We start from the raw sequence: 26,280 nt of genomic DNA, 5'->3' as shown, positions 1-26,280 counted from the left end.
GACAGAGTCAATGAAAAATTGTAAGTAAATGTATTTCATAGACTAACGACATGGCTTACTAAATAAATGCAACATCCAGCACTTATTTTCATAAGCACATTACTTATTCCATAAGGTGTGATAACACCTATCGCCATTATTCGGCAAGGCACTGGGAACTATTCCTGTGACGACGCAGTGGACCTCACTCCGTACTTTTTCATCATCATGTATTTCTATGAGGTGTCCTGCGAGAATCGAACCTCGAACCTCCCCTGTGCCACGGAGATCACGTCACTAACTAGTATAAACTTTCCGACATGATCATTACCACGATTAAGACCTTCACGCACAGAACTTTGTTTCACTTATGACGTACGGGTGTTACACAAAGCGGCAGTTGATTCCAAACCAATTAAGTCCCCTTTGAACCGACAGTCAGTAAAAGATCAGAAATTATCTCTGAGCTTACCGCAACTGACAACTCACGTGACTTTAAAAACACACACTATGTTTAAACATTTAACACCGCAAGTTATGTTGGTAAATAAAGCAATGACAAGCATTACAGAACTATTTCCCGCCTCAGTCGCCTCTGTATGGAGAAATTTAACTAATACTTCACGATTTAACGCAAGTGAAGAAGCTCCGTTTGTTGCTGCTGCTGACATGTTTGTACGTTCAAAAATCGAATCTGCTTAAGGTTCCATTAATACCCTCCTTTGAATCACTGGCTTCTGTATTGCCTTTACGAGTAACTATGGCACCAAAATCTTCAGTAACATTGAAATCTTTTCGATTCTCCTCACAAAACCAGCTAACATCAAAACTGGTTCATAAATCGAAAATATGGCGAGCTACAGTAGCCTGTCGCGATACGCTTGATTTAGCAAACTGCGCTTTCTCGTCAGGGCATTAAGTATCAGTAGCCCTTTCAAGGCATTCTTTGACAAACTTGCTATCTGAGAATGATCTTGATTTCTTTGCAATAAAATCCGCAACGACGTAAATCGCTTGACGAGTGAGTCGGAATGTCAGGAAATGTTCTTAAAAAGTAGTTAGTTTCGCAAAGATAATGTTCAAACCTGGAACTGACCGTCGCTTCATACTTTACTAGTGAACTAAACAAGTTTTGTTGCAAATTAGACACACTGATTTTTTTGTTCGTCAAAAACATACTGCTTTGTTTCAACGCTCTCTCCAACAATTCTCGCTTTCACTTTTTCTTAACCCATGAAGGGAAATTTACTAAATTGGTAACTAAACCCTATTTGATGTATAGAGTACTGCAAACATTTTGTGTGTGGTCTTCAAGCCATATATGCACAATGTTTCCGTCCCATACAAAAAATGCCTCCTGTGTGATCAAACCATTTTCACTCCAATACTTCTGCTTTGTTGACCTACCCCACTCTCATAAAAACCAGTGCATATTCGAGTACCAAGCTCGTACGTTATAACATAAAACTAAGAACAGTTGAAACCAGCACAAAGAAGGTAACCAAGACAGCGCCTCTAATGGCAGCGCCTCGACGGAACGTTGGCGGTCATCTTCGTACACTCTAACGGACATCGGACAGGTTTATCTTCGTCTTTTCGTGGGCAACATATTTTTAGAGAGTTACATGTGGGGTGCTTCACTGAGCACAGAAGCGACTGTGCAATAAATGTGTTAAGTGCGAAGTGGCAACCAGAGGCGTCAACACGCTCGGGAGGTAACGCGGCGGGGTGCGAACACACTGGCACCTCGTCAAGGCTGCTAACGGAGACAACAGGGCCGTTTCAGTTAGCGGGCCACAAGCACGCCGGGACCACCATTATCTCAGGGAGGGCCCAGTTTTACTGTGACCGTGCGATGTATTACAGGCGGTGGGGGAGGAGAGCCGAGTACAGGGATACAGTCCAAGGTCTCCTTTTACTACCACTACCGTCTCCTAATCAGATTATATTGTTCAAAATTTGTCGATTGTTAATGTTAAAAAACAGCAGTGAACAAACTGGTATAATAGTTTGTTTACACTTGTGGGCGTTTAAAGAGACAGTTTTGTGGATAAATGGTAATTTCAGGCAAAGGTTTTCTTTGCATTATTTTTTTACTATTTTCATAAAATCCTATTTCAACAATGTCTCAAATAACGTTCGGTAATCAATCACACAATTTTTTCTTTTTTGAGGCAGAATTTTTCCGCGGTCGTGTTAAAGACTGCACGGGCATTATTTTGTTGTGAATAAGATCACTTCCCGATGGATTTCGTTTGACTGTGTCACTTGGTGTACGGAAATACTCTAAGAAAAATTTCCACCGTGGAAATGGAGATTCCGCTTGTATCAACGTAACAGGACGTAAAACTTATTTATTTTCGTAACATCTAGAACTTAAGCAGAAATTAACTGAGAGACTGTCCCAAGACGAACAAAATCAACAAAACTAGTTTACTCGTTAAGCACTTCCAACTTTTTTTTTTTACACTAGATTGGTGCAACCATTTCTTTTGAGCAATTTTCCCAGACTGTGTTCCGTGGGAAGAGAATATGGGCTCCTCGAAAACCTATTAATAACAAAGCAGTTTTTTTGACATTTTTTACATACTAATATTTTTTTTTAAATTTCGCTGTGGTTTCTGTGTTATTAGTTATGATTTAAAGCCGAAGTAATCGCCGAATATAACAAGTTTTTCATATTTTAATTCCATCAAACTACAAGGATCAAAGCGTTACGTCAGAGGAAACGTTTGAAACACGCCTCTGCCCCCCCCCCCCCCCCCAACGCTTTCAAGAATCCTAAGGACAACTGATGACGAATCGTGACAATGCCAACTGGCACTCGGCACGTCCAGCGATTAGTTGACGGAGTGAAACGACTGCTTTGTATTTATCTCACTTATCGTTTGTATTTGTTTGTTTATCTCAAAGATTGTACAGGTGACGACTTTCATCACACGAAGAAAGTTTCAATAATTTTAGATTTCTATTCCCGAAATGAGACTCGCACGTAATCGAGTAGAGGGTGCGCCAAGATGATCTTTACAACTTTGATAGCGCATACTTCTGAAATAGGGATAGGTAGCAAGGTGCAGTTTGCCGTATACTATTCAAATACACTAGACGTATTTTTATTTTTTCAATTGGCAAAGTTTGTGGAACGACTGATACAGACCAACCACCATAGAGTGGAACACGAGGTTCAGGGGAAACCGGAAGTGACATGAAGAGGACGAGTTCCGAGCGTCCGAGCACGAGGGTTGCATAAGACTGCACACTTGTGATAGCTGCAACAGGCTTTTGTCTGGAGACCGACCAAATCAATCCCGCAAGGGAAGTTGCAGCTACCACCAACCATGATGTACAGACTAAAGCTTCACGTTTGCAACATACCACATGTCTTCAATCTGAAGGCAGGCCAAAGCGCAAATCATTTGCAGCTGAGATTCTGTGTAACATAGACGATGACTCAGTCCATCTGAAAAAGGTAATGTGCAGGGGCAGAGCTTGCTTTCATATATCCAGTAAGGTAAACCGACAATATCAGGCTCAGAGCCGCCCCCCCCCCCCCTTTTCCCCATTTTCACATGAGTATTGTGCGCGACAGTCCAATGGTAAAAGTGGTCCGTTTCGTGATAAGAGTTTTTCTTATTTCACACACATTTTTGAATACACTGAACTGTTGGCGTTTCCGCAGGTCTAAGAATTACGCTACAGCAGGATGGTGCCCTGGACTGGGCCTCTATCGTTGTGAGGGCTTTGGACGGCAACCGTATTGCTGAATTGGCAGAGGAGGACCCTATTTCCTGGCTCCCGAGGTATCCTGACATAACCCCAGTATTTTTTTTTTCCCTTAGGGGCTTCGTGAAGGATACTGTCTGCCTGGCGAGGGGGGGGGGGGGGCGGGGGGGCAGGATCCATGCCTCCCGCCGCCACGTCTTAGCAGGTAGCACCACACACGCCTCCTGAACAAGTCTAGTTACCAGTATGTGGTAGCCCCGCGCCCTCCCTGCCTCCACAGAGTGGTAGCTTGTAGGTTCGCGTTTCAGTCGACCGCAGATCGTTTCGTAGTGAACATGCACTCAGAGGTTGTTGCGGTTCCAGTGAGCTCAATGGAAAGAAAATTCTATTCCAGAAACGATTCAAAAAATTGTTATAAGGCGATGTAGCGTGTCAACAATACTCGTATGTGAGACAACCTACTGGATACTTGTATAGACGAAAGCGCACTCACCCTTTCATCCATTTGGGCAGAACTACGTTGCAATAGACAGACAGCAATGCTTGCGACAGTTTTCACAACAAGTACAATACTCAGTTCTACTCCTGCTGCCTATACATACACAGATTTGAGGTACTGAAGCAAATTCAACTCTAAATCAAAACTGTAATCAATTCCTCAAAAAATAAAGGAAAGGTCCGGTCGGGCTTTGAATTCCTTCACGATTTAGGATGTGATGAATTTCAAAGTTGGAAAAATTACAAGAATGCAATGACCAAAATTATCTTCCTGATAAATAAAACATGAAGTACTAACCGAAATGAAAAATACTGCCTATTTTAATCATGGCCGCACATAGGAGGCTACGTATAACTATGAATTTATGACTAAATTTAACAATATATGTTAACTGGTACAAAAACCACTTACATTTAGGCATCAGAGATTTCTTTTCTTTTGATCTCAACATACACGCTAATCAGAGCCGTCTTTCCCTGTTACTTACGAGAGATGTGAAAAATGTTTTACGACTTCGAATAGAACTGTGCGTGTGTGTGTGTGTGTGTGTGTGTGTGTGTGTGTGTGTGTGTGTGTGTACCTGCTTCAACAGAGAGTCTTTAGATACCCTGCGTGCTGCGAATAGCACACGAATTGGGTCTGTTAAACGGCTGCTAAAACGTGTGTGTGAACGTTATATACCGCACACTGCAGCTTTCTACCTCTCCCCATTTCTGAGATATACGTCGTCGAAGTTGTAAAGACCATTTTGGAAGACGCTGCACAATGACTTGGCAAATTTACATGTTGGACTATTTAATGGTAGGTTTGTCACAAGGATTTCTACCGTACTTTAAGGAGAACGCGAGTTCAGCTCAGTCACTTCAGTTACAAGAAAAATGGCGAAGAATGGTCTGCAAAATGGTCTAATGCCAAGTACCTATTCCGTTCATCTGTCCTGACTCTCGTGGGATTCAAATGGTGAAAGTTTCTTCAATATCAATGTAGATTTATAACTGATAACACAGTTACGCAAGGTCCTCATTTTTTCTTATTAGTATTCTCTTACAAGACAGATGAAAAATCTGAAAACAAAAAGCCCACAATATACAGAAATATGAACGACGTTCTTTTTTACACTGGTATCCTCATATTTCAAATACTTTTTCTCATTCCATAACTGTAATACTAGATTGGACAAGTCCAGTGTCTTGGTTGTACCAACATAACACTGAATGTCTCTCATCCAACTGATCCGTGCATCTGTGAAGCCAACTGCCTTGTAATACGCCTCATACTCCCGCTATGAATTTTGATAAACTCTGTAAGCATTGCTTGCTCCAATATTTTGCTACTACAATTTTTTTCGTAAAAAGGATAGTCCGTCATAACCCTCACTTTCAGCATTAAGGTTGGTTGGTTTAAAAGAGGGGAGAGGGGGAGGGGGGGTAAACTGCGAGGTCATCGGTCCCTCGTTCCCGGTAAAACATTTTTACACAAGGGAAAGAAGAAAAGAAAGAAGAACGATAGGACAACCAACACTACTACGGACAAAACAGGGAAAGAAAACCACGGAGATAAGCAAGAAACAGGTAGAAGTGGTAACAACAAGAGAGCAGATGACCGTGGCTGGCCGACCATGAGAATAAAATGGAAAAGCCAGTCACTCTGCAAGACATTAAAACATTCCACCCTAAAAGCATTAGAGTGCAGAACACAAAGCGACAAAGGACATGCGCTAAAGCTTATACAGAATGATATAACCCACCGCCACGTGTAAAACTAAATTAGCCGATGCGTTGTAAGATAAAATTAATGGCAACGAGTCCGGTAACAGAGGAGTCCGTCGCAGGGCAATCAAAGGAGGACTGCTCACCGAGACATGGACCAAGGCGCAGGAGGCAGCCGTGTGTCTCCACCCGAGCGTGGCCAATGCGGAGCCGAATAGAGAACCACAGAGTCCCTGCGGGAGGGCCGCATGCAGGACTGCCACACATTCGTAGTCTCCTTAATGCCGCGCAGTTTGTTGTGCGTGCTGAGGTTATGTCATCCCCTCTCCCAAAGCCGCAAAACCGTGCGGCTTAATACTGAACGCAGGTCAGTTGCAGAGAAGCCGATCTCCATAAGCGGTTTCCGCGTAGCCTGTCGGCAAGTTCGTTGCTTGGGATTTCGACGTGGCCTGGGGTCCAGACAAACACCATTGAACGACTGGACCGTTCCAGGGCAGATGGATTCCTGGAGGGTCGCTACCAGAGTAGCACTGGTCGATAGCCTGTAGGCTACTCAAGCAGTCTGTACACAGAAGAGCCAGGAATATGTCCTCCACGGACATACGCGAAGCCGACGTGAGCATCAACTATCGAGACGTCGGTGTAAACCACTTCGTGGCCTCGGTACACGTCAAGAATCTAGAGGAAGTGGCAGCAGAGAGCTGCGGGGTTAACTGAGTCCTTAGAGCATATGTGAAAGGTCCAGTCGAAGCCGCGGCCTAGGTGTACACCGTGGAGATGTACGTGAATGGACCTGAAGTACAGGTGGTAAAGGCAAGGACGCCAGTTCGAAAAGAAGGGACCAGACACGAACTGCAATTGGAAGCCCTGACCTGGGCCGCCGATGCAGGAGATGAACCTCCGTGGGTGGGAAAAGGAGACGCTGATTCGCATGCGCAGGACAACTGCGAACGTGTGCAACGCAACTGACCAGCAGTTGTGCACGTCTAACCTGCAATGTAGGGATTCCCGCCTCCACCGGGACGCTGCTCACTGGACTCGTCCGAAAAGCTCCTGTCGCTCTAGAAGAACGCCACAGTGGTGCACTGCGTGGAATAACCCTACACTGGGGGCGCCGCCCATAGTCAAGGCGGGACTGAACAAAGGCTCTGTACAGCTGCCAACAGCGTAGAGCGATCTGCACCCCGGCTCAGGCAGCGGAGGGCATTGAGCTGTTGTCAGCACTTCGCTTAAGCTGACGAACGTGAGGAAGAAAAGTCAATCGGGCGTAGAAAACCGGTCCTAAGAATATGTCTCCACTACAGTGAGTGGATCGTCATTAGGGTAAAGTTCTGGTTCTGGATGTTTGGTACGACGCAGACGGAAGTGCATAACACACGACTTTTAGGCCTTGCCGATGTCTCCCTACAGGCGTCGCTCAGCAACACCAGTACTGGTGGAGCAGCACGAAATTCAGAAGTCGTCTGCATACACAGAGGGTGAGACGGCCGGCCCTACAGCTGCTGCTAGACCATTAATGGCCACTAGAAATAGACAAGAGACTCAATACAAAGCCCTGCGCGTCCCCCATTCTCCTGGATATGGGGGTGGGGGGACTATGGGAGGTACCAACTTGGACACGGAAAGTACGAAGCGACAGGAAATTATTGATAAAATTCGGGAGTGGGCAAGGATATGATGTCGCCAGGTCGTTTCATACGCTTTTAGTAAATCAAAAAAGACGGGAACCAGTTGTTGGCGTCTGGAACAGGTTGTTCGGATGGCAGACTTGAGGGACATAAGGTTATCAGTGGTAGAGCGACCCTGGCGGAGCTGCCTTGACACGGAGCCAGTAGGCCACATGACTCCAGGACCCTACCCCACTGCCGACACACCATACGTTCCAGCAGCTTACAAAGAACGTTGGATAGCTTTCCACATCAAGGTTTTCACTGGGTTTGAGCACCGGAATATCGTGCTCTCCAGCCATTGCGATGGAAAGACGCCATCGCACCAGATCCGGTTGAAGATGACGAGGGGATGTCGCTTGTAGTCAGATGAGAGATGTCTAATAATCTGGCTGTGGATGCGATCAGTCCCAGAAGCTGTGTCTGGACAATGTGCAAGGGCACTGAGGAGCTCCCACTCTGTAAATGGGGCGTTATAGGATTCACTGTGGCACGTAGAAAACGAGGACTTTCCCTTCCTGCCGCCGTTTGAGGATGCAAAAGGCTGGGCTGTAATTCTCTGACACAAGAGGCTCGAGGGTAGTGTTCAGCAAAGTGCTCGGCAATCGCGTCGGCAGATAACACGCCATTTATGCTAACACCTGCTGGGGTCTAGCACCCGAAAACACGTTTGATCTTTGCCTAGACTTGGGAAGGTGTATGACACCCAATGGTTTAGACATATCTCTCCCAACACTCCTGCTTCTGTCGTTCGATTCGATAAGGTGGCGTACGCGGGCACGGAGCCGTTAGAAGGCTATGAGGTGCTCCAGGTAAGCGTGTCGCCGATGTCGCTGTAGGCTCTGTAATTGCCTCAGCGACTTACGGCGACCACCAAGGGACTGTCTTTCGCCGGGGGCACCCTAAAAAGCGAAAGGTCGCGTTTTCTGCCGCAGAAACGATTGTTGTAGTCACCTGCTCAACCGTCACATCAATGTTACCTTGTGTGGGACAGTCAACGGTGACATCAGAGGTGGAAGTTTCCCAGTCCGCCTTGTTTAAAACCCATCTGGGCAGGCGTCCGTGGGCCTGACGCTGGACAGTGACAGGAAAATGGGAAGTGGTCGCTACCGCACAGGTCGTCATGTGGATAGATGGGAGAGCTCCTGGGCTGCAAATTGATACATCAATGGCCGAGTAACTACCTCGAGCCACACTAAAATATGTGGTGGCCTCAGTATTTAAGAGGCAGGGGACGAACTGAGGCAGTAAAATTTCGACATCTCTGCCTCTGCCAGAAAGCAAGGTGTCACCACACGAGGGGTTATGGGCATTAAAATCTCCCGAAAGTAGGAAATCAGTGCAGCCAATACGTTCAGGGGTACTGCTGCATCATCTGGAGGAAGATATACATCGCAGACAGCTATTTCCTGCGTGGTCCGTATTCTGACAGCCACGGCTTCAAGAGGGGTTTGAAGGGACACAGTTTCACTACAGACTGAGTTTAGGACATAAACGCAGACTCCACCTGACAGTCGATTATAGTCGCTACGGTTCCCGTAATATCCCTTATAGCCGCGGAGGGCAATGCATAAAGCAGGTGTAAAGCTTAACAGTTGCCATAGCTCAGCCAGGAGGTGGAAAAAACCCTCGCAATTCCACTGGAGGATGACATCATCGCGAGACTGGGAAGGCATGGAACATTCAATGAGGCAATTTACACGTCAGGGTCACCTGCTGCCACCGACTTTTCGCCTGAGTAGTCTATATCCATTGTGTCTCAGGGTCCAGCGAGATCCAGGTTCTCAGTGGACGCCAATATCTCCACCCCATCCTCAGACGCAGAGCTTTTAGGTAACGGTGGTCTTGGTGCCACCACAAGTTCCTTGGGGGTCTTCTTTTTCTTTCTCTCGCGCTGTTCCTTTAGATTCCATAGCAGAGAGGATTTTACAGGTTGCGAGGTCTTTTAAACTGCCGTCTTCCTGCGCGAACACGGATCAATTCGACCCTCATCTTTCTCCCAGATGTTTCGTACTTGAACATTAAATACTGACAAACTATGGGCGGGCTAATGTGTGGAAAAAAGGTGTTGACAGCGCTTGGCATTCGGCAGCCTATTTTCTGCGATTTTCCAGAAAGCGTGTCGTGACGAAACTGAAGGCCGGTGCTTGGACAGTCATCATCATCATCATCATCATCATCATCATCATCATCATCATCATCTGTTCTGCCTTAGTGCGGGTCTTTACAAGTAGTTCTCCATGCATTCCCATCATTTGCTACCCTCTTCGTTTTTCTCGTAATTGTTTCCTATCCTTATACTGTCCATCGTCTGGTATCTTCTGCGTCTTCGTCTTCTGTCATTCACCATTCCCTCCATAGCATCCGTAAGTAAGCTATCTCTTCTCCACCGATGTACGAGCCAATTGTGTTTCCTCTTCCTGATCATCTTCAAAATTTCTCTCTTCCCTTACTCTTCTCAGAATCTCATTTCTCACTTTGTCTACACGTTTTATTCCTTCCATCCTCCTCCAAACCCTCACAAATGCTTCTATGGTTCACTCTTCATCTTCCTCAGCGCCCGCGTGTCAGCTCTGTATAATGCCAACCTCCACATAAAACACTTCGCCAGTCTCTTCCTGAGGTCCCTTGTCCATGCTCCCACATAGAAGCCTCCTCTTGACTGAATGCCTTTACGGCAATTGCCATGTGTTGTTTGTACCTCCCCATAACATCCCATGTCGTCCTAACTATGCTTCACATTTATCTGAAAGCACTAATTTGTTTTGTATCTTGCCTGGAGCAGGCACCGTAACTGACGCGGTGGGTCTCTCCTTGCAGCCGACACTACAGCCTGGAGACGTTGCGCGAGGGCCCATGCGATGTGTTTTGTTTCTCCCCACGGTGACGGAGTAAAAGGCGAAGCAGTGAGCAGCGCATCAGCGAACCCCATATGATCTCTGCCACGAAGCAGCCACCGTGATTGCGAAAGCTGTGAGAAACGGCCCAGGGAGGGGGTGCGTTTACGCAAACGGAAGAGCTGCATAAGCGATCGATAAAAGCGATTGCCTATTACATAAGAGCGCCTCGCCGAAAAGACGCTGCGTTCCTGGCCGACCTTGGGTGCGTGTTACTTCCAAGTGTTCGTTTGGCCTGCGCGCCGGACATTGTATCAGTACACACACACATATATATATATATATATATATATATATATATATATATATATATATATATATATATATATATATATATACACAGGCGCGCGCGCGCGTTTCGCTTTGTTAGTAGCCCTTTTGAGTGTTGAAGAAATGACAAATTAGTCAGTAAGCTGTGATTAAAGGCAAAGGTACAAGATAAGAATTCTTTCCCTAAAGAAAAAAATACACATTTTCTACGCAGAGTTCGAAACAGGGCAAAGGACAGGCTCTACCAAATACAGCTAATGGAACGGCGAATGAATTATACAAGCAGAGATGGCAGCAGCAGCAAGGTCACGGTAGCGCAGTACGCCAGCGGACACGCTCTTAGTGAAAGCTGCCGGGTTTCAAACGGGACCTCGCCGGCTGTCCGCCCCTCCGCGGCGACAGCTGCGAGAGCCGCTTTTGTTCCAGCTCTTACGGATTTGTCGAGCGAGGGTTTCCTAGGCGATCTTCTACTTAAAGCACACTTTCTTGGTATTCTTCCAAAAAACTTATATCTTTAGAGACATTTGACTTAAGTGACTGTAGCCAAAGGATATCGGGCATTTACGCTTACGCTGAGCCTACACGTTTTATTACCTTTGACACCAATTAACAGTTGATACAGCACGTCGCATACTGGATCGGTTCTGGTCTGATTTGATTTGTGTCCAGACCACCGCCGCAAATTAATATTATAACGCAAGGTGCCATTGCCATACACGTCACACGTCGGAGCGCGACGTCGTCACCGCTGACGCCACATCGGCGCTTAACGAGGAAGTGACGCAAGCGGCCGCTCGAGTTGGCACTGTCAGTGAGGCATCGAGCCGACTACTCGGCAAACTTCGCAGAATACCAGAGCGTTTCCTCAAACACACAGCACGCAGGTTACAACAAAATGTGATGCTGTTGAGTTTCATTTGACGGATTTTGCTTCGGCTCGGCACAGTGCGTACTTCTCTTGAAATAACGACACAGCGTGATGACCGTACAAGACAAGAGGCAGAAGATCTAATTTTGATATTATTGACTAACACGTATGTCCAGTATCGTACGAATGTATGTAAACTGGTAAACAATTATTCTATTTCTCCTGTCTGCGCACGAGAGTCACGCTTTAATCTGCTACGCAGCCAACAGTGGAACGTGTGTTTCGAAACTCTTGCAACGACACAATCTCCCCACTCCCCTCCGAGCGCGACTGCTCTTCTTTAATGACCCGAAAGCCACGTCACCCAGCTGAACGAGCATTTAATTTGTTTTGTAGTTAGGCGAAACAGTAATCCATACTATGCGAAAGTAACTGTTACGCTTTCACGACTAAAATGCTGAACCAATTTTGGTTAAATCTGATACGGAGATACATTGAACAACCGGGGAAGAACACAGGCTACTTTAGAAAGCATGTAGCAAAACATATTTATTGATTTGAAGATCGTAACGCGAAATATAGAACAATAATTACTCTTCGAAAAAGCTTGTTCGGCCTACATAATACAATTATTTTCATTTATTTTTTAACGGTATGGCAATACATGTACAAAAACTACAAAACTACTATGTCACCATTTAAACACAGCTCTCCGGCATGAAATTACATAAATGACACAGGTAACAAGGTCTTCTGTGTGTTTAATCACATTACATACAATACGATTCCACGTAATGAATTCAATGCTTATACAATCCTGTACGTGTTTACTCCGTACTTCCATACTAATATCAGTCACAAACAGTGTCTCGCGTCAGGTAGCTTAAAGACACTGACTGACATGCATCACTTGTTGCTGGTCTTGTGGTTTGCGTATTTGAACTTCGTCCGTGGTGTCATCGACGCGCAAGTCGCCGTGGCGTCGTGTAAAAAGACGCGAACCAAGCGCACGAACTTCCCGAACGGGGTCTCCCGGCGAATAAAGCGATATATAGATTTCATTGATATGCCAACGCAGCTGCGGAAAAAAGCTGGTTGTTCCATAATTTAATAAAAATCTATGGCAAATCTACACTAACAACTTCGTGTGAAAGAATTTATAAAATTAACTACTATTAAACAAGTGGGAGCAGAAAGAGGAACGTCCACAACGGAACGCAAAAAAAAGGCAGGGTGAAGAGACAACATAAACTGGCGTCCTTACGAAGATACGACACCAAGAAGTTCATCCACACGGCCTACTTCGTCTTAATAGACTCAGCAAAAGCGGGGATAGCGCGAATTTTGACAGCTTTTACTCCCCACCACACGTCGTGCTGTCTGCTCCAGTCGCTCGGTAACATAATGGGAACTCCTGCACGTAGCATGTAACAAACTCCTGGAGTGGTGCACAGCCCGTACACACTACTCTCGAAATAAATGCAACCGAGGTCAACGCGGTCTTACGGTCACGAGAAGGGAGCCCCTACTGTCAGGTGATGAGTGGACCTGTAAGCATAACCGTAAATGGCAAAATTACATAATACGCATAATTTACCTGCTCTGAATCACTAGCTTATGCTACTTTTTAACAACACCACGGGAACGAGGGAATATTTTAGACAGGCTATTTAGCCAACATTTCACCGAAAAAGAGCTTCCACCTTTCCTCCTACACAATATTTTAACTGTAATGCAGTCGTGAAATTTCTGACACGTTTTTGTGGCAACTGCAGTTACATGCAACTCTTAAATAATAACGCCCGCCAGTTCGGTCAGCCGGGACCTCTTTTTCCAAAAAAAATCGAAGGGCAAACCTGATATTACCAGGGCCGTGCACTTTTAATATCCGTATCCATCACTTGGGTCAAGACCAGGGGAGGCTATCACATCACCAAAGACGCAACCCATCAGTGTCGATTTCAATACGCAGTAAATAAAATTCTCGAAACGCTACGATGATAAAGCAAGTAAATATTGCTTTGTCTATGCTCCGGGGTAGGAAAGAAACTTCAGCATATATTCATCTAACGAAATGTAGCATTATTTCAGTACTGTATCCCGGTGGCGAAGGTAACGTCTTTGTACAGATTTATTACATCTATACTAAAATGTAGTCTTCACTCCGTAATTCATTGAATTGATAAGAAATGGCGTTCAGTGTTACGTACTGCTCTGAGATGAGGTGGTCGGCACAGGAGAGAAAATCGTAGTGAGTCACAAACCAGTCAATATAATGTATCGAAAAGTTCATTACTGTCTTTGTCGGATTCGACCTATTACACACATCTATGAAAATGTATGATTAAGACAAGAAACCTGCGCTTACTCTAGGCCAAATCCTTATTTATATTTGTCTAAGCAGAGACGGACATAAAAAGGGGGCTTTGGATGACGCAGATATACCTCGAGACTAGCTTCCATAACGGGATGGCGACAGGAACATAAGCAACCACAAATCTCCCGTACGCGCGCAGATTCGGCACATCTGTGCTCTCCTATTACACGCCGTTCCCAGCAGACGGTAGGCCCAGATGACAGTGGCTCGAAAACGGGAGGACTGGACTAGCGTGTAGTTTGGAAGCAGAGTATGTCAACAGTGTGGACAATTGGCGAGGCGGCGCGTGTGTCCTTGCAGGTGGGCGTTAGTTACGTCAGCCGGCGCGCACCACCGCCCTCAAAGGCTCAATAGCCTGTGGAGCGTGTTGTGACGGCCCCTCCCTCACAACAGGCTGGGGCTGAGGATTACGAGGTTGGAATCTCAAAACGGCAAAAGGAATATACCAGGCAGGGGTCAAAGACGAGACATATGAGGGCAAGTTACGGATTTCACTAAAGGTATACTTCTATTTAGTGATAATTGTTGGCTATATTGCCTCCTGATTTTGTGATGCTTAACAATTATTGATTTGCGAAGATAAATTTATTCACACTTTAAAGGGCAAGTCTCGATACGGGGCAAAAGGCTTATACTCCGCCAGCAAGAGCTCAGCTCCAATTAACAATATACCAAGAAATCAAAATGAAATCTGCGATTCGCTATTCGAGACAATAAATGGAATACAGCCTTGCTTTTAGCCATTTTGGATTTTGTGTTTTACTAAGTAGGCAGCTCAAATACGCTACATATACTGAAAACTAAACTACCAATGAATCAGTGAATGAACTTTCACGCATGCTATAATGTACGTTTGGGAGATAAAGATTTGCACGTTCTCAGCTTGAAAAATCTTCACTTAACGATAACAAACGAACCAATAGTTCACACACGCTTGGATTTTAAGCTGTTTCGTCATAAATTCTGTATACCAACAAATAATGTACATTTAAGTGTAGCCTTCAGCTATTGCTACTTAGAAAACCTGCGTAACTACATGCCTTTGATATGCATGCACTGTATCAAAATGTTGCGAAATGCTGAAGGTGCAACGTTGTACATAATGACTCACAAAACTGTATCGTTGCCGGCCGCGATGCCTCTGACACTGAGTGAACGACATATAGGAAGCTCACGTCTACAGTCTCCGAGAGCACTATTAACGATGCCCATTGGTGGCCACAACTTATCGATTTCCAGGAGGAACGAAACAGTGCATTTCGGCTTGACCGGGCCCGAGCGCAGGACGTGGACACGAGAAAGCGTGCACAGCTGTATATAGAACGCAACGCGACCCGGCCGAGCGGCGAACAAAAGGCTAGCAGCAGCAGAGCTAAGCTAACGCCAGCTAGCGCGACGGCCGGCCGGCAGCATTCCTGCGTTACGTCAGCGCGCGGCCAGTGCCGCCGCCAGCCGGACAATGGGCAAAGATTCACCGCCTCTAGAGCCCCGCGCATGCGCAGTTGCCAGGTCGCGCACAGCTGCGCGCAACTGTGCCAAATTTCTGGATCAGCGTGCGACCCTGCCACTGGCCGGGAAGGGTGAGCGACTCCCGACGGAACACCCCTACTCGGAAACGCAAATACGAAGTCGTGATTCGAGCCCACGACTGTGCTAGCACACATCAGTGCTGAAACAGCGCCTGCTAAATGTCGAGTAATGGGTTAATCGCTGTGCCTCGTTCTGGTGAAAAGCGATACGTAATTCTCTGCAGTACTAGTCGGGTTTTCGACGTTAATTCGTCAACGAGAGCATAAAACGAAGGGCGGCCGTGCAACAAGTCGACGAGCGGTGGACTCTCGTTATCAGATTAATTAATCAGCCGTCGTTACTCAAACTATTCGCTTTGAAACACGAGAAATTGGATTTTTTAAAAATCTATCGATTTTTTTCTTTACTGGAAATACAGTAGAAAAAAGTTTGCCCGGGAGTCGCAGTCAGACGGCGCGAGGTGGCGCAGTGATCAGCACACTGGACCCCCATTCGGGAGGGCGACGGTTCAGACCCCCGTCCGGCCACCCCGACTTAGATTATCCGTGATGTCCCCAAACCGTTCGAGGCAAATGCCGTGATGATTCCTTTGCAAGGACACGGACGATTTCCTTCCTTATCCTTGACACCATCCGACCTTGCGCTCCGTCTTTAATGACCTCGATGTGGACGGGTCGTTAAACTGAAGCCGCAATTAAAGCACGGTATCCTACTATCGACGACAAGCCACAGCTTTCTCTCAACTGTAAAGCGCGTTTCAGATCTAACGTATGCTGTGTTCTCCCCCCTGTGCCAAACCGTACAGTAAATGCTCCCACGGTTCCCAACTTGCGCTTCTTTCTCTCTTCCATTCCCTTATTTTTATTAATTGTGTCTGACTGCCACACAGCGGGCCGCAATCGATTCCCTGCCGGGTGTCAACATCCGGACCGACACCTCACACTTAACTGCAACTGAGCAGAGCGTAACAACCCCGTTGCGTTCAGTACCGCATTTGTCAGCGATCTTTCAAATACGTTATGAAAGGAACGCCGTTAAGGTACATAAAACGTAGACACGCCAAAACGTTAAATAACGTTTATATAATGAATTTTAATCCTGCAGTCGACTGTGCGCCGATATGAAACTTCCGGGCAGATTAAAACAGTGTGCCGCACCGGAACTCGAATCTGGGACCTTCGCCGTTTGCGGGCAGGTGCTCAGCCAGCTGAGTTACCCGAGCACGAGACACATCCTGTCTTCACAGCCTTACTTCTGGCCGTACATCTCTGCCCCGAGCCTGACAATTCTGCGAAACTTGCGCGACTACTACTCCAGGAAGACAGGCCGGAGATGAGGTACTGGCGAGAGTGACGCTGTGAGGACGGGTCACCGGGTCGTGCTCGTGTAACTCGGTCGGTATAGCAAAGAATCCGCGTTCGAGTCTCGGTTCGGCAGGCAGTTTTAATCTGCCAGGTTGCGACATCACGTGTGCCCCCAGCCACTCTCGCGTCAGTATACAGAGCCCTTAGGCGCCACCGGAGGGGCACGTGGTCAGCACAGCCTTCGCGACCAGTGCTTCTACTTCTCAATCGAGGAGATCCTCAACTGGCCTCAAGGACTGACTGCACCCCACTTGCCAACAAAGCCTGACAGCGCCTAACTTCGGTGACCTGAAGGGAACAAGACGGCAAGGCCATTGGCAATTCGAGAGTACAGAATGGAAAATGGTTAACAAACTGCCTAGTGGCTTCTGTATCGGGTTCTTCGGCCGACGTTCATCTAACGATTTTACTGACTTTTCGCCAGCCACTCGTGCTGGCGAAACGTCAGTAAAATCGTTAGATGAACGTCGGCCGAAGAACCCGATACAGAAGCCAATAGGCAGTTTGTCTGCAAGTGGCCACGAAATCCTTAACAATTTTGAAAATGGTTAACACAGCTTTTCTCTTAAGGTGTGTTATTCAAACACGACTCCCACGCTAGAAGAGACACGAAACAGAGTCCTTTAATAGCGGCTGGTTGATCACTTACACTCAACTGTTTATACGCGCCAGACAACCGAAAATATTCAGTCGTCTCTTCCATATCGTCACATCAAACCGACGGCAGATCTGCTAATAATCCAGCTTCAGCCCTCCTGCCACGAGACAAAATAGACCCGGCGGAAACTGCTGGTCGCTGACGGCTGCGTCCTACTGGAAGCCGCGGCGGTGTATTTCGGTCGCGGTGATTGGCAGGCCTGGGTGCCGGAATGCCGGAGTTGGCACACGCCGTGGCCGCTGCCGCCGCCGGCCGGACAGGGCAGGATCAATAGCCAGCAACATTCCCTGCTCCCCCTAATTCAAAGACACCTCACCGGCCGAACTGAAACGGCTAGCGCAACCGGTAGCTTTGCGGCTTCTTTATGGGATTACCGGTCCCAGACTGTACTTGCTCAACTACCGATGGTTAGACTATACGCAGCGCTTCAAATATAGCTCACACGTCACTGCGAGTTGCGAATAGATATCTACGAGGAAGAGGACATACGAAACATGCAAGAGCTTTTACGTATATAGAGCGACATTTTCAAAAGCTTCGCTGAAAGTACTAGTGGAAAATTAAAAGGAACCTTTCACCCCTGTTGGCGATAGGTGCTATTTTCGTCTCAACACACCAATGTTTACATAACTAAGCGCCGTGGAAGTACTTTTAGAACGAAAATACTTAATACATAACAAAAGATATACTTGACAAAACATCTTTAAAAGATGATCTCTGAAAGTTATCGCAACGATGATAGCAATAAAAATAACACTGGTGGCCACATTAAGTAGCAAAAAATTCCTAAAAAGGGCATTAAATGTAAAAGTTTGAGAGAATTTCTAGCCAACTGCTGTACATATTCACACCAATCACTCGACAATAAAAATAATATGGAAGATCTTCCCAGAAGACTGGCTCATTAGCACATTTTGGTCATCAATATCAATTTGTGAAATCAGTTATATAGAACTGTGTTCCTAATGTGTCATCTTTATGTGCAATATAAGGCTGCTTTCAGTAAACAAATTTTTTTTAGGGAATACAGTTTTGGACCTTGGTAAAAGTCGTGAAAAATGTACTGTCAATGACTTTTACGAGTTTCGAACTGAGCCTTAAACACTAGTAATTATGAATGACACGTGCTTTCAAAGAAACTACCGTAACATCTTTTAAGGCAATTACAATGTTAAATAGTAATAAAGTCACATTAATTACCACATGACAAATGCCAAAATAACAAAACATTTTCTACAATGTCATTGAACACTACTTGCAGATCTCACAAAGCTAATGCAGGTCACGATTGTCACAAAAGCAAAAAACCTCCAAACAACATAATAACCTCAATAAACTGATGGAACAAAAAGTAACAAAAGTTTAGAAGATATTTGCACCTAACATTTTTGACATTCGGAACGTACCTAAGATTGAAATGAATATTAAAAATCAATAGTATGAAGCATTATTCACTTCAAAATTCAGTACATTCACGACAACACGAGCGAAGAAGCAGATCCTTTTGTAAATAACCTAGTGCAAATTGATGCAGGTGACTTACAACATCTGCACATGGGGCACAAAACGTTATACGTATGTTCTGTGGATCACGAATGTGATACAGAACAAACCAATTTATAATCATAGTAGAATTTTTCAGTGGAAGCAAGATGCCACCGGAATTACATGGAATATTCTCACAGTGATTACACAGTCACAGATTAAATTTTAAAGTTATTTCTGTGTGGCACTGACCAGAAATTTTTTTTTAATGTCCTCCTGCCAGATGGGCATTAGCTCAAAACTAGAAGCAGCATAAGAAATCAAACTTTCAACACCTCGTCGTGGTTAGTTTACGACATTTGTGATTAAAAGCTGATTACAACAAACAAGTGGGCAGCAACAGTACTACAACATCTTTTCACAAATATAGTGACAAGTGTTTTTTTTCTGAACTTCATTATGTGTGTCTTGCCTACCCCCTTGCAATATAGTGATGACAGTGTTAAATTACAGCCCACATAAGAACACCAATGGTGCAAAATATGATCAAAACGTGATACGCTGTCAAGACATAAAATGCAAAAAAGCAGATAAAACTGTACAATCTCTTCAAAATTAATGCTAGTCCAGAGCTAAAACACGGATTCTGCAAACTATAGTTCAGTAAATGTTGCAGCTCATGGACTCAACATTCTGTATGAAATACTTTAGGCAAAGAGTCTTATTAAAGAGAAGCGATGTCCTGAATATTGGCCATACAGAAATGAGTTCTTTCTATTCTGGCCTTAAAGAAATGTATGACAGGTCTAGCTATTAGGATTCACTGACATGCCTTGGATAAATGATCATAAGAAAAGAATTATGGCAAATTGTCTCATATTCTGGGTATGTAAAATGTAAAAACATTAAATCTGCTTCATGTGAGAAGAAAAAAAATATTATGAGTTGACGTTTTCTGTACTGCAGCACGTCACATTTTGGACATATTTTGCATCCTCAGCATGGTTCTTATGCGGGTTATAATTCATTCCACTTAGACTCTCTGATATTAAATTTTGCTGGTCTTCCCTAGTACCATAAATTATGGAGCAAGTACCAAGGCTTTCACTGTCCAGACTCATCATCAATAAGTGCATACTTAAATCAGAACCAGTGTGGGATAAACATTATTTTACTGGACAGGGGTTACTGACAGATTTCTACACAGCAACGAGAAAACAAAGAATACTGACATTAGATGGGAACGCTATGTACCGTGGAACTTAGCAGAAACACCAAAACTATTCTGCAGTATAATTCCAGAATAAAACTGAAATATTCGCCAGCTTATTAGAATGATGGTGTGAACCGTTGTGGCACGTGGGGCTGGCCAATAGGTGTACTCCTTCATGTCCATGATGCTTAACTCTAATTAAACATTTTAATTTTTATATTTTGAGCAACGAATTTGTCGTTACAAATTTGAACAAATTCTCCACAGTTCTATTACACGCCGAATAACGGCAGGAAAATTAACATCCAATTAATTAGCACAAAAGAAACATTGAAACTAATCACGCTGCTGAAAAATGGAGACGGTGTACACTAAAATCAGCAGTAAACAACATATGGACTTATGAACTGGAACAATACGTCATACCGACACAGATCCCGGAATATACAACCTTAAATGACCGCTTGCGAACTGTTGGCGAGGTTTCCCGTTGCAATTCAGGCTATGCCTCTACCTGACACATTATCCGCAGCATTCTGCCGAGTAAGTAAAACACAAACAGGCAGATTTCTCGAGATACATGTATGTCCTATTACCATTACAACGTCATAATACGCGCTCGCATTCCCGACTGGTTTCCGTGATAACAGCTAAAAAGTTACGACAGCGCGACGGTTAAGTGTATCATTTTTTTTAACTTTCAAACCGGATGGGTTGTTGGCGGCCATTGAAATGAACGCACAGACCGACCCCGCCAACACTTGCTCAGCCTTCCCGTAGTAACGGTCCGGCCCACTGACGGCGAGACAGCTAGCTACACAAGCGCGCTGGCTGGCCAACTGCAACAACTCTGTGTTCTCCCACTCATTCAGCTACCGTTTTCTCCTCTGGCGGACATCCACAGCACACACGCTTCGTAAAACCAAATTCAGTAGCAAGCGACACTATCCTGAAGTCAAAATTACTAGTCTGGAAGAAAATGGAAACTAAAAACGGAGAAAGTTACATAAATCCTACCTTCAACCATTCCCTCTCTGTTCCAAATAATAGCAACAAATACGGTACTTCACATTCTTTCGGGAATAGGCTTTCTTATTATCACTTACACTCGCAAAACCAAAATTTTTGTTTTTGTTTTTGAATTTTACACATATGCACAGTGGCTACTTTACCCTAGAAACTGCAAAGGGAACGTCTTTTATACTTAACACAGTTGAATGTTAAGAGTTATCTTCTCGCTGCCCAGTACGAAATGCACAGATGAAGAGCTGGATGAGCGCGATAAAACTTATCTGACTTTATTGGGAAGTTAAGATCGGACTTACTACATTTCTTTGCTGAAGAACTGTCTTTTCCTTGGCAACAAGAGGACTTCCGGTAATAGAAAACGAATAGACTGAACAATCCATTCTGCCACGACCATCCTGCGAGTTCTGCAGATGGTATTGTTCTGAACTTGTCTTTCAAATCAATGCAAGCAAACGGGACGAATAAGGCATGAGATGTGCGGAAACTGAATTCGATCATCTCATTAACAATGTTCTTCCAGTATACACGACACGTCTAAATGGCAGGTCTAATGAGAACCAAACGATGCAGAGCAGGTTTCTGACACACCTAATGTCGGACTGTGATGTAAACAACGAATAACGCACCCAACCAAGAAATACCAAAACTGTTATATTCTCATTTAGATTACGACCAGTAAATTATGAAACAGTTCACAGCACAACCGTTTCTTGGACAGAATTTGGGATGTGCTCTTACACATTAAATTATGGGGTTCTACATGATGAGTGTAATGCTTTGCTTATGAAGTAAAAACACTAAGAAACATTCTGAAACGTGATAGGCCAAACCGGCTGTTTCGCACTGACAGTAATACATTTGAAACAACTGAACTAAATGCCTCACAGACCCTGAGAAAATTATTACAGACTTTTAAGCTCAGTTGTTCTCACGTTTGCAGAAAATAACGGATTAAAGTGTGTACGTCTCCTCTCAAGAACACAAATTCTAGTTATATTTAATCTCCAAACATTTTTCGCCATCGTTGTGGCATCTTATGTGAGTTTTTTCTTCTTTTATTGTTTCTGTTTTTACGTTATGTGTCTCGTGTTGGTGTCAACAGCAGCACACCACAAACAACATCTCACTGCTGTATTTTAGCTGAGCTGTGCTGTGCTTTGAGTATCGTACTTTTACTAAGCGAAATATGTTGCTTTTATGCTTAAAGTGACTTTTTCCTGGTGTTTACTGGCGAATTCTGAATGTTACCATGTTGCTGTGGCTTACATCCACTCGTCACAGTGGTATGAAACAATGTGCAGAGATAAGTACGTGTAAGCCACAGCAATATGGCAACATCCAGAATTCGTCAATGGGCATCAGGAAGCGTCACTCCAAACATCAAAATAACACATTTAGCAATTAGATAATAACCAAGTACAGCACAGGACAGATCAACTACAGCAATGATGACATGTCACTGATTTTTGTTGGCAGGCAAAGGGAACACACAATATAAAAAAAAAGAAAAACCACAGAGGAGATCCCACAGCTGTGGTGAAACAGGTTTGGGGGTTAAAAGAGGAAGAAATGTGTTCTTGTGAGTAGGTAGACTATTTAATTCAGTATCCCAAGAGGCTTCAGTAAAATTTCGAGAAATTCCGATCTCTCGACCCCGCAAGGAGAGAAGTGCACCTGTTTGGCAGACTGACTTTCCACGGGAGCAACGGTAGTAACTCTCGCTGGATTCGGGTGTGATGGTGCGATACTTCGGCGTGCACGCCTGGATCAGACCGGAGGGTCGTAGACCGCGAGGTCACTCCGTCAGTCACGGCTGGTTGTTCACCCGGCTGCTCCAAGGTCACCAAATTATTCGCAGGTCCGCCAGCCACCTCCACCTCCTACTCTTTCGCTATGCAGCTCCTAGTAGTTCGCTTGCTCTCGCGCCACTCAAGCCACTCTCGCGACAAAATACTGAATTTGCATCTAGTCACTGTGACTAAAGTCTCAACCCTCACCACAGCACGAGAACTAAGTTCCTACCCTAAACTAAACGTCATTACTGAAAATCATTTTTCGGCGCTTCTGATGACGTCATTAAATACTTAAAAAAGTTACGGCGGTAAGATCCACATACTAAACGAATCTATCTGAATGCGAAGCACTGTCACAGACCTTGAACCAATGAATCATATTCTGAGCGCCTAATCGACAAACGGGAAGTATGTTGCGTAAGAACACTATACCGAGGTCAAAGAGAACACATTTGTTTTGCAAGTAAAAACTTATTTGTCAAGTGTACACGGTTAATTTACCTTATGGTTTCCACTATCTCAAGCGCACCGTCATGTTTATCCTGTAAAGAAAAGAAAGAGTAATTAGAAACACGTGTTCGTCAATCACAACCTATAATAAATGTTCAAAACATGAGATTAAAATCACGAATAAAATTACAAGACATACTACTCGGATATGGAGCATTTGATTTCTAACGAATATTATAATGAACGAGATGTATTTCCCAGCAAAACACAGGCAAGCATCTTTTTTAACCTGGCAATAATTATATAGAACTAAAAGTCAAGTGTTAAACTTGAGTTTACTACTAATCCCATGCGCATCTAAGCCTGAAATGAGAAACCGAAAAGTGTTTCCTTCAAGTAAATGTGATCATCTTTCTGGACAAGTCACGAAAGCAGTATGCACTGCTCACAGCTACAAACTTCAACATCTCATTACGCAAAACACCTTTATTTTATTTCATATATTCGTAACATACGACACGGTTAAATTACACAGTAGGCTAACAATAAACTAGGTTCACCGTGTGATATTTCTGTTATCTATTCCATCATAAACACTAACGCTATTCTCAGTATGAACAAAACTTACAAGCGCGCGAAAATGGCATGAAGTTGCACTTAAGCGAATCCGGAGGTTCAAATTCTAGACAGATAGAAGATAGCCTAAATTAAAGCAATGACTGTTTGAAATACTTGTTTTAAACTTTAAATTAAATGTAAACAAATTTAAGAAGGTTCTCAATGAAAACTATCCAACAACATGAATTCTGTGTACTCAAACCATTAAGGAAGGAACGTAAAATGAATACTGAAAATAGCCCATGTATTATTTTTACTTTCTTGCACTTAGGATTCCATAAACTGTTCTAATTACGACCAGCTCAGCAAGAAATGCCAATTCTTTGCTGGGAATATCATTTTTCCCCATAATTATAGTTACAAAGAATACAAAAATAGTGTTTCCCTGCAGATTTAGATCTTACTGTTTTTTAAAGCGGCGCTACCTAAAACAGAAACTTGGAAAATAAAATGTATATCGTCAAAATGGGGATATATATTGAATTTGCGTTACAAATGTTCACGAAGAACGCGTTATAAAACTACATTTAATATTTGACCTACTTTGAACGTGATGAGTGTTCTAACCTATCGACTTGAACCAATTACTTCTACAACAATGCAATAAAACTAACTTTTACGTTGTATTAAGATATTTAACCTGGCTTAAACGTGTGTTTAAACGTGCCTTCGTGGCTATGGTCTACTACAAACTCACGTATGATGCAAATATTGACGCGCGTGCTATGCTGCCCGATCTTTACAATGGGTAAATACGAGAAATATTCAATGAAAATAAACCTCTACTACCGCAATTACGAGTTACAGTAAATTGTTCTGGCGTTTATTCCAACACGAAAGGTAACTTAGTATTAAAATAAATACCCGAAAATTTTAAAAAATCTCATATAAACAAGACAAACTTACAGAGCCCGTTCCCGAGGAAAGTGGCCACTGATAAACAACGGCTTCTGCTCCAGCAGGGCTATGAAGTCTTAATTCCAACGCCATTTCCAAAAAATTGAGATATTTGGAACACCATACACTACACAACACCAACAACTTCACACAGAACTTATTCACTATAGCTTTTTCTTCGCGCGTGCACAGTTACTACCATCCTGGCTGAACGCCATGATGGAGCAGACGGAACATGGCTTCCTTTGATTCGCGCAGGCGCGTTTCTCCCCGAACCGATGGTGACTTCTTGGACGCAGCAGAAAGCTTATTGGCTGGACGTACTTACACCCGAGCCATAGGCTGACGCAAGCGCGGGATTATTTGAAACATGTTTCTGCGGGCATCGCTTACGTATGACTGCCGACACACACTTCTTGGTAATGCGGCACAGTCATCCCATTTGCAGCGTACTAGTACAGAGTTTCTCGGAATGTTTAGTCGTAAAACAATTGCACGTGAATAATAATCACCTACTATACTAAAAGTTCCGCGAGGCGCAACCTCAAGCTTCAACAAAACGATATAATTAAACAAACAATTACAAAGATATTTGATACATGCAAAACTAACAATTTAACAAAAATTCTTTTGTCATCTTAAACGAGGAAAAAGACAGTGTGCTGCATTATATCAATAATGTGAAGCACTGGAATCGTACCATTATCCAAATGATAATAGGCGCCCTTTACAGAGTCTCATAGTCTGTTTTTCTCCGGTTTATTATATATTCTCATACTGAAATATGAGAAAATCAATACGAAAATATTTCTGATTTGCATCAAGACAAGCTAACTGCATAAATTCCGATTACTTAATATTCTTTTCTAATTGCACGTATTCTTACAGATGTTACCTCAAAAAATGGTGCATTTGTTCCATCACTCGTGTTCCAGTCATAGTAACACACTGGGAGTAAAAATTCTTCGGAACTAGTAAGCCCAGACGGCAAAAGACGTAACATCAAACATAAATAAACATAAATTGAATTCATCTAATGTAAACATTTTGTAACTCTCCAAGAGTAACTCATAGTTACTGACGATTTGAAAAACATTTGAAGTTACACCAACTTCTGAACCACTCGCGCTAGCATATTTCGAATGGTTCCTTACATATTAACGTAATCTCCCTGAGAAAGATGACTACCGCAGTTCAGTCTGTTAGATTTGTTGTTCTTCAACTAATTTTTTTGCTCTTTTATTGTTACGATCT

General features: G+C 43.9%; 1 protein-coding gene across 2 annotated transcripts in view; it reads right to left on the bottom strand.

The window, feature by feature from the left end:
- LOC126187369 (histone-lysine N-methyltransferase, H3 lysine-79 specific) overlaps positions 1–25,239 on the bottom strand; it is a 221,937-nt gene extending 196,698 nt beyond the window's left edge. For both annotated transcript variants that reach the window (XR_007537717.1, XM_049928412.1), the window contains exons 1-2: positions 25,036–25,239; positions 23,563–23,603 (exon numbers count right to left, since the gene is read on the bottom strand). Coding sequence is in view for 1 of the 2 variants with exons in the window: in XM_049928412.1 (XP_049784369.1) it covers positions 23,563–23,603; positions 25,036–25,119 (125 nt within the window). In the remaining variant the exon portion in view is untranslated. The remainder of the gene's footprint in view (positions 1–23,562; positions 23,604–25,035) is intronic.
- Positions 25,240–26,280: the final 1,041 nt, after the last annotated feature.

Source organism: Schistocerca cancellata, chromosome 5, assembly GCF_023864275.1.
Source record: "Schistocerca cancellata isolate TAMUIC-IGC-003103 chromosome 5, iqSchCanc2.1, whole genome shotgun sequence".
Lineage (NCBI taxonomy): Eukaryota > Metazoa > Arthropoda > Insecta > Orthoptera > Acrididae > Schistocerca > Schistocerca cancellata.
This window is presented reverse-complemented; position numbering and strand designations above follow the sequence as displayed.